This window comes from Dipodomys spectabilis, unplaced genomic scaffold (assembly GCF_019054845.1).
Source record: "Dipodomys spectabilis isolate Male_0828 unplaced genomic scaffold, ASM1905484v1 ptg000003l, whole genome shotgun sequence".
In the NCBI taxonomy this organism is placed as follows: domain Eukaryota; kingdom Metazoa; phylum Chordata; class Mammalia; order Rodentia; family Heteromyidae; genus Dipodomys; species Dipodomys spectabilis.
In genome coordinates, this window is record NW_024870680.1 from 13444545 (window position 1) to 13459109 (window position 14565).

At 48.4% G+C, this 14565-nt stretch overlaps 1 protein-coding gene across 1 annotated transcript in view; it reads right to left on the reverse strand.

Annotated features, from left to right (window-relative positions):
* Positions 1-12990, reverse strand: part of Dgat2 (diacylglycerol O-acyltransferase 2) — a 36385-nt gene extending 23395 nt beyond the window's left edge. Inside the window, exon 1 of the mRNA XM_042690069.1 lies at positions 12669-12990. Coding sequence (XP_042546003.1) covers positions 12669-12789 — 121 coding nt within the window. The 5' untranslated portion in view covers positions 12790-12990. The remainder of the gene's footprint in view (positions 1-12668) is intronic.
* Positions 12991-14565: the final 1575 nt, after the last annotated feature.

The following is a 14565-nucleotide window of genomic DNA, read 5'->3' on the forward strand; positions in this document are numbered from 1 at the left end:
GCACTTTCTACTCAGTGTGGTCTAGGAACACAGCATCAGTATTACTTGTGCTGCCTGGATCTAATCAGGCAAAGTGGTTTTATTTTTTATTTTTTATTGTGAGAATACCATACAGAGGAGTTACAATTACATGGGCAAGATAAAGAGTACATTTCTTATCAAGCATTGTTGCCTCCTCTTTGTTTCCCCTTCCCATCCCTTCTCATCCTCCCCCCTCCCCCGACCCGGTTCTCCCCCCTACCTCCCCCCCACCAAAGTTGTAAAGTTCATTTTCAACATAACGACTTGTACATCTCATTGCTGCAATGAGTCCACCTGTATCCCTAGTTAAACAATTTGTTTTTGCCCTTCCCCTCCACAAATTATACCAACATCAAGTACAGTGAAAGCATGGGTTATACTGTGGGGGTGGGACATACAAAGCAACATAGAAATCATCTTATAAATATGTTAGAAACAGTTGCATGAAAGGAAAAAAAAAACAAAAAAACATTTGAATACTTATCTTGGGGTTCATTCCCCTAACATCAACTTATCTGACCTTTTTTACTTGACTCAGACATATACTAGTTATTGCAAATAAGGGAAACCATGGGACCTATGTTTCTTTGGGCCTGGCTTAAAAGAGTTTTGACAAGTCCTGGGGATCAGGACTTTAAAGGTCCCAGAACAAGACTGGGAGAAGGGAGAGAGTTTGGAGCCTTCCTTCTGCTGAGCAGAAAGCAGAGGCCAGGGAGGGCAGAGGATTGGCTGTCTTCTCATGGCTGCCTGCTTTCCACTGCAGGCAGGACCCCAAAGGCCAGCACTAGAGGCTCACTTCTGGGAAAGCAAGACAGGCTGCATCTTATGAGGGCCCCTGCCTTTGGGTCAGAGCCAGCCAACTATGTCTGGTGGCAGCACTTTGGCTCAGGGGTATCCATGCAGAACTTTACCAGTGACACACCCCACCTGAAACAACTGAGAAAACCTAAAAGTTCTTTCTTTGCCTCATCTCAATCTCCCTGCTAAGTTTAATAGAGTCAGAGGGAAAGAACTCACAGCCCATGTTGTCCCACTTTCATCCCATTTTACCAAGGAAACCCAGGAGCCAGAGAACAGTGTCCCAAGTCCAGAGCCAGAGCTCAGGCAGACTCTTCCATCAGTCCATTCTATTCTCACACTAACATACCCAGTCTCAACCACTGCCCGGCATTCACTGTGCCAACAAGGTGAGAATGCAAACTGGGAAGGGGAGGGGTGTGTGTGCTAGGATTTCTGTAGGAGGCAGTGATGGCTGCCTGGAGAAGGAAGCTGGAGGAGGATGTGGCTTTGCGTGGTTCAGGTCCCAGCCCGTTTTAGCTATCTACAGATGCTGAGCCCCAGGCCCCAGTGGAAGCCCCCAGTGGGCCTAAGTGAGTCACTGCTCCACTCTGTTGTGTCCACTGATGATGAACAATGACATAAAGTTCATCTTTCTAAATCACAAGTGGCCAGTATTTCTTCCAAGAAGCCACCAGAGGTAGAGGATCAGTCCTTCTCTGAGAACTCTAAGGACCACCTTAGAGCAATGAAGTCAGGAGGGACTAGCACAAGGCCCCTTCTTTTTTTGCTCATTGCCTAGTCCAAGTTGATTCCATGAGATCCAGAGCTGCCTAAGCCCAGGACTTTGTCTGATGCATATCTGGGTCTGCAGTGACCTGCCAGAGCTTGACATGGAACAGGTGCTCATAAAGTTTGCTGAGAGAGGAGAAAAGAAAGGCTGCTTTGGACATTCCTATGGACTCTATGCAGGGCTAAGTCCAAGGGGCCCACAGAGCTTTGGGCCTCCAAAGCCCTTGCACAGGCACGCAGACTCCTGCATTTGAATATCCTCACACCTGTTTTGATGGTGACCCAAATCCAAATCATCTCAGCAAGACAGTGACAGAGCTTGACTCTTCCCAAAGGTGCCTAATCTCAAGAGAGACCCATTCATTGGACACAGCTCATTTGCTCTCTAATTTAGGAAGAGTAGAGGGAGAGGAGATATAGAGCAGCTCCAAGAAACTTCCTTGTCATCCAGAAAGCAGTTTCCTCCCTCTTAGTGGTACAGTGTGTCCCACAGCTGTGCCCCATAGCTCTCCCTGGAAGGGTGGAGAAGGCAGAGGACTAACAACCTCACTTTAGAGAGAGGAAAACTGAAGCAAGGTAAAGCAAAAGAGGTTAAGCTTGTAAGCAGGAATCTGGTACAGGTTTCTCAACATTTCTACAATATCATGTCACTGAGGGATGATCCTTACTACACAGCTGTCTACACCCAGGTTCTAGAAAGATACCAGCTAAGGAGGGATGCTCACTCGGCCTCACACTGGATAACATGCATTGATAATATGCACTGTGAAGTCTTGTGCAACTGATTGTGGGGGCATTGTGAACCCCACCTAGGTTTTCCCACCACAGATAACCTGCTGCTAGATGACACTAGAGCCACCTGTAGCACTAGACCAAATAGCTGTGGATTACCTGCTGCCAGGTGACACTAGAGCTGTTTGCGGCACTAGATCAAATAGCTGCAAACAGGCCAGGCAAGACTGAGGTGGTGGCAGGCAGGTGTGTTGCAACCTTCTTGCTTTACATCTGATAATCAGAGTGGCCAGGGAGGCCACACCCCCATGCTGATGAAACCAGAGTTTCCCAGGCTCTCCCTACACTTGCCTAAGAGTGGCAGAGTCTGAACAGCCCCTTAGACCCTGGGTCAGTCTTCCCTGCCTGACTATCTAGGTCACCTAACCTTCCCTTCACTTTAGTTATCATCTTCTCCTCATATAAAGGAAAGGAAACCCTGTAGGACTACGAGGGAGATGAAGGGAGGAAGTGTGTGCAGGACACATGGGATTTGGAAGGTGAGACTGGTACCTGAGTACCATGTATCTGAGTGGGAAGGGTATCAATAGTGAGCAATCAGCTTGTCAAGAGCTGCATGGAGTCAAAGCCTCCTGTTAAGAGAAGAGGTAGGAGAGTGAAGGCAGCAACAGAGAGGCATCAAGGAGGCCCTGAGGCTTCTCCAAGAGCAAGTCTAGAAAGAAACGAGGGGAGAGGACACTGTGGCTAAGGGAACTGCTCCAAAAATAGGTGCCCAAAAGGCCAAGAAAGGGGAGGAGAGAGTCAGGCTTCCGTAGAAGAAAAGCTGAGGATAGAGAAATAGGACTGAGTAATCCAGGGTGGTTTCCTGGAAGAGGTAAGGTGGGTGGGGCCAGAAACAAAGTGCTTACAAGGTGCCAAGGACTAATGGTAGCCACTAAGGAAAGAAAGAACAGGGAAGTAGCAGACAATGTTCTGCCTGTGAAGAAGCTTAGACTGGGCTGAGCGAGAGAGAAAGCAGCTATATACCAACGTGTGATGTGTAACATGAAGTGGGGATGAGAGATAGGAAGAAAAGGAATTTGGAGCAAGACATAGGCAGAGGAATGAGAAAGAAGGCACTCAGCACATAGGGAAACATTGCCCTACACAGTGCATAATGTGCGTGTCTGTTTCCTTTGCCACCTCCACTACCGGCATCTGAGGAGGGAAGAGACACACAATCCCAAAGAAGATGCAAGGGCAGGAGCCAGGAAAATTGGCCCCTACTGTGCAGGAAGTATGGCCTGAATGAGTCACTTCCTATGCAAGCCTCAGTTTCCTCATCTGTACAATGGGACTAATATCTACCTGGACAGATTATGAAGGGAATTAAATGAGATAATGTACAGGAAAAAGCATCATAAAAAAGTAAAGATCTATGTGAATGCCAGTTAATTATCAAGTGAGCTTCTGTGTCTTCTCAGGTCTAATGTGTATAACACCTGCCCTGCCTTGGAGCAGAGGTGTGGGCGAGAGACTGCATTCAAACCCTGGCTCTGATGCTTCCTGCTATGGGGTCTTGAAAATCACTTCTCTCAAGACTCACTGTCCTCCTTACTTACCACTCAGGATCCTTGTGAGAAATCCAAAGCACTGAAGGAAAAAGGCCAAGCAGTGTCTGGCCAGGGAGGCAGCAGAGGTGGAAATGGCCCTTTGGGTTCCCTAAGTAGTGTGGCATCCTGCTCATACCTCAAGCCAAGGGATGATATATTTGGACTCATCTGTTTTTTTGTTTTTGTTTTTATTTTTTTTTTTGGTCCGGTCGTGGGGCCTGAACTCTGGGCCTGGGCGCTGTCCCTCAGCTCTTCAGCTCAAGGCTAGCGCTCTACCACTTGAGCCACAGCGCTACTTCTGGCTTTTTTTTTTTTGCTTATGTGGTGCTGAGGAATCGAACCCAGGGCCTCAGGCATGCAAGGCAAGCGCTCTACCACTGAGCCACCTTCCCAGCCCTTGGACTCATCTGTACCCAAGCACTGCCTGGGCTTGAGAGGTAAAGACATTACCTCCAAACTACTCCAAAGAGCTAGAGGTAAGTTGCACGAGACATGGAGCCAATATACCAAGTGCCTTAGGCATACCCCAGAGTAGCCACTTTCAGTGAAAACCTATACAGGATGAAGACAGGGGCAGATGTGGCAGAACTGCCCATTGTGGAGGGTTATACTTGCTGTTATTAGGGTCTTAGGCCCTAGCAGACCTGTTCAGCACCTCACCACATGCTAGGCCAGAGGCTTCTTCCTAGGAGTCCCTTGCTCTCTTGGGTCTACCCTGCGCAGTACCCCTAGAAAAAGTCCTCTCACCTCGAAGACTAGATTGATCAGTCATTATGCATGTACTTAACCAGGTCTCTGCCAGGAGCACAGAGTCCTTCTTGCCCAGGTTGGACTGGCTATGCTCAGCAGGAGCCCCACCTCACTCCTATATCCAATCTTTCTCACCATAGGAGAGGGTGTGTTTGTTTGTAAGAAGCTATGTCTCTTTCACCTGGGAGATCTGACAGGGAGTAGGTACAGGGTCATGTTTACCAAATGAATGCTTCAAGATGCTGTCTTGAACAGAGATAAGCCTACTTATTGGTAGATTGAACTGGGGAATTAGGAAAGAAGGGTCTCTCCTAGCTGGAGGGGTGGACTCAAGTGAAGGCTGCAGCAAAATGAGAGAAGGGTGGACCCCAATACTCTGTCCATTCTAAGTGCTCTTTACATGCTGTACTCTGCTCTGGGTGCAGAGCCTCCTAACCCTGCCTCTTCTCTGCTTCTTGGGCACCTGCTATCAAGGATGGGGAACCTTTCTTTCTCTAAGGGCTATTTGGATTTTTTAAAACATCATTCATAAGTCATATAAAATTGTTAATACAGGCAGGTTGTGGCAGGCAGCTGGTGAGAAGCCTGTTGTGTACCAAATGACTCGATTGGTCTTATACAACCTGGGGACCATCCACAAATTGAGATCTGTTCGTGTGTGTGTGTGTGTGTGTGTGTGTGTGTGTGTGTGTGTGTGTGTCTGTGTGTCTGTGTGTCTGTGTGTCTGTGTCTGTCTGTCTGTCTGTCTGTCTGTCCTGGGGCTTGAACTCAGGGCCTGGGCACCATCCCTGAGCTTTTTTTGTTCAAGGTGCTCATTTTTATCACTTGAGCCACAGCTCTACTTCTAACTCTTTGGTGATTAACTGGAGATAAAGGTCTGACAGACTTTCCTATCTCTGCTGGCTTTAAACGTCCAAGTTCAGATCTCAGGCTCCTGAATAGTTAGGATTACAGGTGTAAGCCACCAGCACCCAACTGAGATCAGTTCTTAAATCTTCTCACCCCATGATTTCTGGGGAAGCAAGATGGTGGGCCAGCCAGGGTGAGGCACCAAGGGAAGGAACCTAATCTAGCTGGGGAGATTTCTTTTTTTTCTTTCTTTCTTTTTTTGTTGGTCATGGGGCTTAAACTCTTGGCCTGGGCACTGTCTCTCAGCTCTTCAGCTAAAGGTGAGTGCTCCACCACTTGAGCCACAGCCCCACTTCTAGTTTTCTGGTGGTTAATTGGCGATAAGAGTCTCATGGTCTTTTCTGCTAAGGCTGGCTTTGAACCATGATCTTCAGATCTCAGCCTCCTAAGTAGCTAGCATTATAGGCATGAGCCACTGGCTTAGCCTGGAAGATTTCTTAGGGATGCTTTCCCAGCTATTAAATCTAATTTCTCAGCTGTAAGATTTAATAGTTCAGGAGAGAAGCCAGACTGACAAGAGGAATGCAAGGAATTAAGAGTCCAGGTCGTAGAATCCTGTCCATGGTGCAGACAAAGGCCTGGAGAGGGAACACATGTTTAAGAACTGAAGTGTAAGAGTTTCAGTCACCTGAAAAACAGACTATGAGAATGGAGAGGGGGCCGTGAGGGACTGGAAGGCCAGAGAGTGCTGACCTCCACCCTGAAGGCCAGGAGGACAGCCAGCCACTGCCCCATTCCCTCCAACTTCAGATGGAACAGAGAGCTAATCATTCATCTGGTCATAACACATTGTTGAATCCTTTTCTGCAAAGACTAGCAATTTCATTTGAGGACTCTGTTTTGGAAATTAGGTGTCATTAAACAGAGTCCACTGGGACATCTGGCCTAAAGGAAAAACCAAAATACTAGACATCCAACCTGAAGGCAGTCTTCAGGCTTAACTTTTCAAGGCCTGTTGCAGGAAACTAGAAATCCTGCATCTCCACAGACTTGCTGGGGACCTGGGCCTCTTCCTCTTCTCTCTACATCTCTTTCCCCTTGGCACTAAATTAGTGGAACAGCTGAAGTCTGAGGCTTTGCCAAGTTGAACCTTCTGTGATCTGCTAGAATTTATCAATTATTATTTTTAATCCATAAAAGATCCTCCTAAATAAAGAGAACACTAACCCTTCTTGGACTACTACAGTTCTGTCTTCATAAAGAAAGGTAGAGTTTGAGATGGTGAGGCCAAGGAAATAGGCTTTGTAGAATGCTATGTTCTGGACACCCTAGAGCTATAGCTAGGACTGTGATACAACTGCTGAGGACCACAATGGTCCGCCTTCTCCACCCCTACCTTCTGATCCAGAACATTCAAGAATACTGGAGTAGGAGGGGGTACCATGGTAACACTGTTAGCTGGCATATGCGTCACCAAGCAGTCCTCAAAATAGGCCCCTGTGACAATCTACAGCAAGTGTGGGGAGGCAGGTTCTTCTAGAGTGCCTACCTGGGCCCCAAGCAAGAACAAACTCCATTTCCACAAGTGACACAGAGACAAGAATGAGGAAGAGTCTGGCCCAGAGCATCTGAGGCAGGACTGGCATCACACTCCTCCAGCAGAGTGAGTAGGAACACCAGAGGACAGCATGCAGTAGGATGGGGCTGAGGGTCTTACCCAAGGCCACACAGGAAGTAGATGCATGCAGAGCAAGAGGCTCCTGAACTAGACTTCTACTGGGAACTTGTAAAGGCTCTAAAAACAGGAGCTTAAGCTTTGTAAAGCTTAAGCTTTATATAAAGCTCATATAAAGCTCTTAGGTTCAACATCATAACTATATAGCTGTCTATTTTGCACAGCAAAAAGACAGTGGCCTGCTGAGGATTCAGGATAGCGCAGTGGCAGAATAGGGATGCATGTACCCTAGATCCAAGCACCGGAAGTTCTAGAGGCCAGTCAACTCTTACTTCCACAGGCTCCTTCCCAGGAAAAGTCATTGTAGAACTGTACATTGTAGCATCCTGTCTCCCTTGTCTCTGCCTCTCTACACCAGGACCATAGCCCAAATTGGTCAATTGAGGCCTGTAGTCAGTCTGCACATGCTTTATTTATACTCTCTTGTATTGGATGTTCTTATTTGTCTTTCTAAGGCTAAAGATCCCTGGGCATCTTTCAAGACCCAGACTAAAGATCACCAGTTTCAGGGACTCTCTCTTACTCTCTGATTTAGTTCTTTCACCCCCTAGACTTTCCAGTTGCCACTTCTTCCTTCTTTGATAGTGCTTAGCTCACACTGTACACATTCCCCCCCTCCAATTATCTTTCTCAAAGGCTGGTATTTTGGTAGACATATAGATACATATATAGATCTATATAGATATAGATTCTCAGAGCATAAGTGTCCACAGGTGAGCTGGGACTGACTGCACATATCAGAGAACAAATGGCGAGGAATCATTCACACAAAACTATTCAGTTAGTTTACAAAGCACTTTCCCACTCTCATTCTGAGAGTCTCGGATTTTTGACTATTTTGGAGATGGGAAAATGAGATCTACAGAAAGGCAGTGAGTTACCCAGCCATGTGTTAGAGAAAAAGCATGGCAAGGATCTTGGATCTCTCTGGGCTTCTAGTGCTAGAAACCATGAGGTAAACCATGATGAGTGTGGTTTCACCTACCAGGTGCTGATCCCTGTGGCTAGCTCACCAGAGTGTGAGGGTCTCTGGGGAAGCAACTAGCTTCAAGCCTCAGCCACCAGCATAGGCAGGCAGAGAGGAGGGCTGGGAAAAGCTCAAAATCACCTAGAAGCTAACAGCAAGGCTTCCTACCAAGGGGGCCAGGAAATCCCATTAATGATTCATTCGTTTTAACAAATATTTACTGAGCACCTACTACCTGTGGCAGAGTGTTAGATGCTAGAAACACAAGGTTGAGGAAGACAGACAAGAGTTGACATTCTTATGGTAGAGACAAATATCTAAACAGATGTACAAGATATTTAGGCAATAGTAAGGGCTATGTAACTACAAGATGTGGTGAGATGGGGAGGGGGAAGGAGAGGGTTTCTTCTGGTGGGGTGGCTAGGGAAAGTTTCTGAAAGAAGTCTGAATGCCCAGAAGGCAGACCTGAAGGAGGCAGGAGGCAGCAGGTGCATAGACCCTGAGATGGTCTGGAGGACAGGAGGCTGTGAGATAGTGGTAGTTGCTCATGTAGCCTCAGAGGTCCTGAGGAAGAATTTAGGACTGAAGTATGGGAGAGTAGGTGGCAGCAAGCAGTTCATCTGTTCTAAGGGAAAGGGAAGAAAAGGGGCTGCTGGTGCCTCCATCCACCAGAGCTCAAGCTTGGGAAAGAGGAGCTGCCTCCCATCAACAACTCATTCATGCCACTCATTCAGCAAATTGCAGAACTCCCACACTGAGCAGTGCTTAGCCCTTCCCGGACCCGGCTATAATTCATTGGTATAGGGAGGCTAACCACATACTTGGGCTCTAGGCTGGCTTTCCCACCTCTGAATAAGTCTCTTCTCTCTGGGGACTTCAGCATTCCCATCTGTGCCATGAGGGTTGGGCCGGATCCAGCAACAACAGATGCCTATGTTTTATGACTCAAATACTTGCTGCAGAATTTAAGGGCAGGTGAGTGAGGATAAGGCAAGATTTCCACACTGGCTATGGAGTCATCGGCCTGCTAATAAAACTGTTGGCCCTCCTTTCCCCACCCTTGGCACTATAGGTAACTCCAAAGTGTGTAGCTCCAAAGTGATGACAGGAGGGGGTAAAAGCTAACTAGAATTGAGGGAGGGGGAACATGAGAGTGACATTTCACTCCCTCTCTGGAGTCTCCGTCGCAGACCCCCAGGGATGGAAGATTGGGAAGCTCCTTCCCATCCTCTTGGTTTATGTATGAGCTCACGCAACAGCTGTTAGAAAGGATTCTTCTACTATATCCATATCTGACCCCTATAATACATCCTTATTCCCAGCTTGGTTCTTTGGAGCCCTGCAGACATCAGCTTAAGAATTTTACCACCACCATGTGCAGGATCCTGTGTTGAACCCCAAGGATACAGGCAAGCACCCAAGGGGTTATGGCCCAAAGAGTGTGAGTATACATACAACCAACTACAGCTCCCATACCTGGCCCAGGGAAGTACTGTAGGTATTAGGAGATACCAAGACAAATTAACCCTATTACAGTCCCCAATATATACCTATCACCCACTTTCCTACAAAGAAACCAGACACCAAGGTATCTTTTATTATCACTCACCCAGCTCTGCACTTCCCTTCATAGAATCCATGGGCTCTCCTTGAATACTGTCACCAACAAAGTGTTTACACTATGTCAAAGCAGTGGGAAATTATCTGCAGAGGCAAACTAGGTCACTAGGGAGTGTCTTCAAAGACACTGGGTGCAACAGAGATGTCAAGATTACCCAAATGTGCTTCAGCACCCTCCCCTACCCTACCTAGTCTGTTACCAAAGTAAATCTCAGAGATGAACTGACTGGTTTGCATTTCATATTAGCCCTTGCTACATTCCATGATGGATTCTTGTGCCTGTTTTTTATAATTCATATTTCCAAGATCTGATAACAACATGGGAAATTCTGCTGGTATGATATGAAATGACTTGGTCAAAAACATCTTCTGGACTATAAATTCTCTTTAGTAACAAACTCTAAAATATGAGAACTGAGGGTCATGGGCTCCTGGAAGACACAGCTCACAGCCTGTGGACAGCAGAGTATAGGAAGGGATCCCCAGGGAGAATCACCACAGAGAAAATGTCCTAATCCATTATCCAAAGACAAAAACATTGTAAACACATGAACATGGGCAAGTCCTTTCTTTCCCTGGTAAGTGCATCAAAGGGCACAGTGAATAGGGCACATTGAGTGGGAAAAGAAGCTGTCAGAGATTATTGGCTGGTGGGTGGGACAGATGAGGCTCTCACTCTAGGATAGAGAAAGAAGCTCAGTACCTTTCCAAGGGCAATGTGAAGCACCCAGACTAAGAAGAAAGTCAGATAACCACAAGGAATAATGTCAATGTTAAGACAGTTAAATGGAGACTGGTCACTCCAGCCAGCACATTAGAAATGATTTTGATTAACAGCAAGAAATATTCATGATATAAGCTTAAGGAGAAAACATAATTCGGAACTGTATCTACAACATGTCCTCAAGGTTTTGTGTATAACCAGTATAGAGGAAATACTAATGCTAATAGAAAACTATCATTGGATAGTTTATTTTTTCCTTTGGTGCCAGTCCTGGGGCTTGAATTCAGGGCATTTATGTGCAAGGCTAACACAGTGTCACTTGCACCACAGCTCTACTTCTGGCTTTTTGGTGGTTAATTGGAGCTAAGTCTCATGGACTTTCCTGCCCAGGCTGGATTCAAACCATGATGCTCAAATCTCAGCCTGCTGAGCAGCTCGGATTACAAGTATGAGCTACTAGTGCCTGGCTCTACCAGTAATTTTTTATTTTCTCCTTATCTGACTATATATTAAGATTTTCAAGCAGGGTGCTGGGCCTGTAATCCTAGCTACTCAGGAGGCTAAAATCTGAGGACCACCGTTAAAAGCCAGATCAGGCAGGAAAGTCCTTGAGACTCTTATCTCCAACTAACGACCAGAATATCAGAAGTGGCACCTGTGACTCAAGTGATAGAGCACTATCCTTGAGCTGAAGGGCTGAAGGATAGCTCCCAGGCCCAGAGTTCAAGCCCCATGACCAAAAAAAAATTTTTTTTCACTAAAAGATTATTTTTCATTATGAAGGTGAACAGAGCAGGCAGTTAACTACTAAAGAAAAACACCACCTTAGAGAAGTTCAGCAAGCAGAATACTGGCTTAGGAGGAGAGTTTTTTGTTGTTGTTGTTTTTGGTTGGTCTTGGGGCTTGAACTTCTGGGCCTGGGCACTGTCCCCCAGCTCCTCAGCTCAAGGTGAGCACTCTACTACTTGAGCCACTGCACCACTTTCCATTTTCTGAGTGGTTTATTGGAGATAAGAGTCTCACAGACTTTCCTGCCTGGGCTGGCCTTGAACTGCAATCCTCAGATCTCAGCTTCCTGAGTAGCTAGCATTATAGGCATGAGCCACCGATGCCTGGCAGGAGGAGAATGTTCATGCAAAATGGACCAAGACAATTGAGATGACTTCCCAGGGTCTCCTAGATTTGTATTTAATCCCCCACTCAAGGGGGGGGGGACTGCCTCAGTTTCTCTAAGAGTAGGTAAAGAGAGTGGGAGTGAAAGGAATGCTTTTCCTTGCACAGGAAAAACAGGCATTTGATTTCAACTCTGCCCCTAATTCACTGAGGACCTCAGTGCTACCCTGGAGGACATCCAGCCCCCTCCTTCTAAGTATATCCAGAGTACACCATGCTCAAGAGTTGTTACTGAATGGGCTTTGCAGTCTGGGCTGGCAGATGGGAGTGGGACCGAAGACAGTATGGGTACACCCGTTTTAGCCAGGCATGTACCCCATCCAGTGGCTGCTTTAGGAGATTACCAAACCTTTCTACCCGGCTGCCTCCTGTCTCTCAAGCCAAAGTTTGTTCCACCTGGTGAAGGAGAGAAGGGAGGGAACTGCCAGGGGTCAGAAACAGTATGGGGGTGGAGGATGGGGGGTGATGCTGGGGAGGAGCTAAATATCCTGAATAACTGAAAAGGGTGGATGGTGTCGCCCTTATCATAAGCTGGGGGACTGGAAGTGATGTAACCCATGTTGCAAAAATCAATGAGTGCCAGAATGGGGAGAGAATGAACCTAGACTTGTCTAGGTTGCCTGGCTGCCTAGATCAGATGAACAAGATGATGGAGGTCGGGAGAGCCTCCCCTCCAGCACCCCCCCCCCCCCCCTCAAAGGAAGATTTAGGACATGGTGGAGAATGCTTGCAATGCTGGCGCCCAGGAGGCATCAGCAGGGGAGATCGTGAGTTCGAGCTCAGTCCAGGATACACAGACCCAGTCCCAGAAAAGAGGGAAGAGGAAAGGAGAGGAGAGGGAGGAGCTGGGACCTCATCTTCACTGGTCAGCCCTCCAGCACAGGTATGCAGTTTCATGTCCCCAGGATGAAAGAAAGCCCCAGGTGTGGCACTCACCCCATTTCCCAGATCTCTCTGGGGACAGCTCGCCTCCTCCATTCGAGCTTTCGCCCCGGGCAGCGCCGGTGCGGCGCTCGCCTCGCAGGACCCCTGAGTAGGCAGCTATGAGGGTCTTCATGCTGAAGCCAGTGCAGCTCACAGCCCGGAGGGAAGCCGCTTCACGCCGCGCCCCTGGCCCATGCCCTGGCCACCGGGGCCAGGGCTTCGCGCAGAGCACGGGAGCCTGGGGACGGTGCCTAAGCCTTGGCGGCCTCGGCACCGGAGCTGGGACGAGTGGCCGGCGGCGGTGCGCCGAGCAGCCAGAAAGCGAGCGAGGCGCGGCCACTGAGCCCGCGGCGGGCTCGGAGCGCGCTTTATAACCTCACAACGGGGCGGGGCGCGACGCGGAGGGGCGGGGCGCCATGCGGGGGGCGGGGCGCGATGCGGGGAGGCGGGGCGGGCCGTTCCACCCCCGCGGCTCACCCCACGTCCTCGCGGGGGGTGGCGCGCCTCGGTCTTGGCTTGGTACCTTTCGTTCTCCGGCCCTGCCTGGGCCTGCCCTGCCCCAGCTGGACAGAACATAGTCCAAACCTGGAGCTTGACTGCCCGTCTCAAGTGGAGCGCCTGGTTACTCCAGATGCCTTCTCAGCTCGCGCCCTCGGCCTCCCCCAGAGACTTGGTACGGCCCGGCAGCTAGAACGTGGGCCGGGAAACTGAGCACGTGCCGGACGGTCTGAGGGCGCTTGTGTTCTTTTCCTTCGGCTCAGTCTCCTTTGGCTGCACATGCAAAAGCGCCTTGGCCAGTGGTGCTGGGATTAGCTGGGTTAAGGCTGGGATTAGCTGGGCTAAGGCTGAGCTTCCCACTTACCTAAAATGCTACCTACCCTTCCATTTATTAAGAGGCATCATAAACCATCTGTATACACTGTTGGGTACTGAAGACCCTGTGCTCTGCTGGCGTAGGTGAGCGGGTGGCAGGAAGGAACACTCACTGATACTGGCAACAGTCCTGGGACAGGAGTGAAGCCAGGGCCCGCTGGAACCACAGACAGGGGACCCTGCCTCCCCCTGGGGGAGGGTACACTGCTCAGAAAGGTCTATATAGGACAGATGTGGAATCCTACCTGGCGTTCAGCTCTGGTCCTGCCATTCTAGAGCCTCAGTGTTCGTGTCTGTAAAGTGAGAAAAATTGTGGTGAGGTACTTGGAGAGCTAAGGAGGTGAGTCATGAAAGATGCTTAACTTGCACCTACAAATGGTTAGAATTTTTTAATTGCCCGCGGATGAATAGTTTTGCACACGAAGGATGTGAGTGCAAGGCTGGACAGGCATATAGTTTTAGGAAAGTCCGCATGTTTGGGTCTGGAATAGGTGGGACCCAGGCAGTAGGGGCAAGATCTTGTGTATCATTCTTCGACACTGAAGTGGGAGTGGGATTTAGAGAGAGCTTTAAATACTGTAGCAACAGTATGGGAGACAGATAGGAAGGTCTGTAAGCCTGGAGGGCTGTGGGAAAGGCTGTGAGACAGAGCTGGGCATGGAGGATGAGGCTCAAGGCAGGGTAGTTAGTGGTCAATGGATTGGAGGGAAGGCCTGGTATCAAGAAAAGCATTGAGAGTGATTTATCAGATGTGGGGGCAACCAACATGTTTGTGAAAAGACTGTTTGGGGGCACAGCATGAGCAGGCTGCCTGCGCTATTAATTGCACTATGAAAAGAGAGTGAGTCTCTGCTTTTGAATCTCTTCTTTTCACAGATAAAGGGGGAAATTCAAGAGTCACAGTCCCAAGGCAGCATGTGACAAATGCTACCGGTGAGACCTAGGAACATATCCATTTATTCAGCTCCCTCAAAGCCACAAAAGTAAATATCGTTGAGAAAATAGAACCCAGAGGCTGATGCAGTGGCTCAAGCCT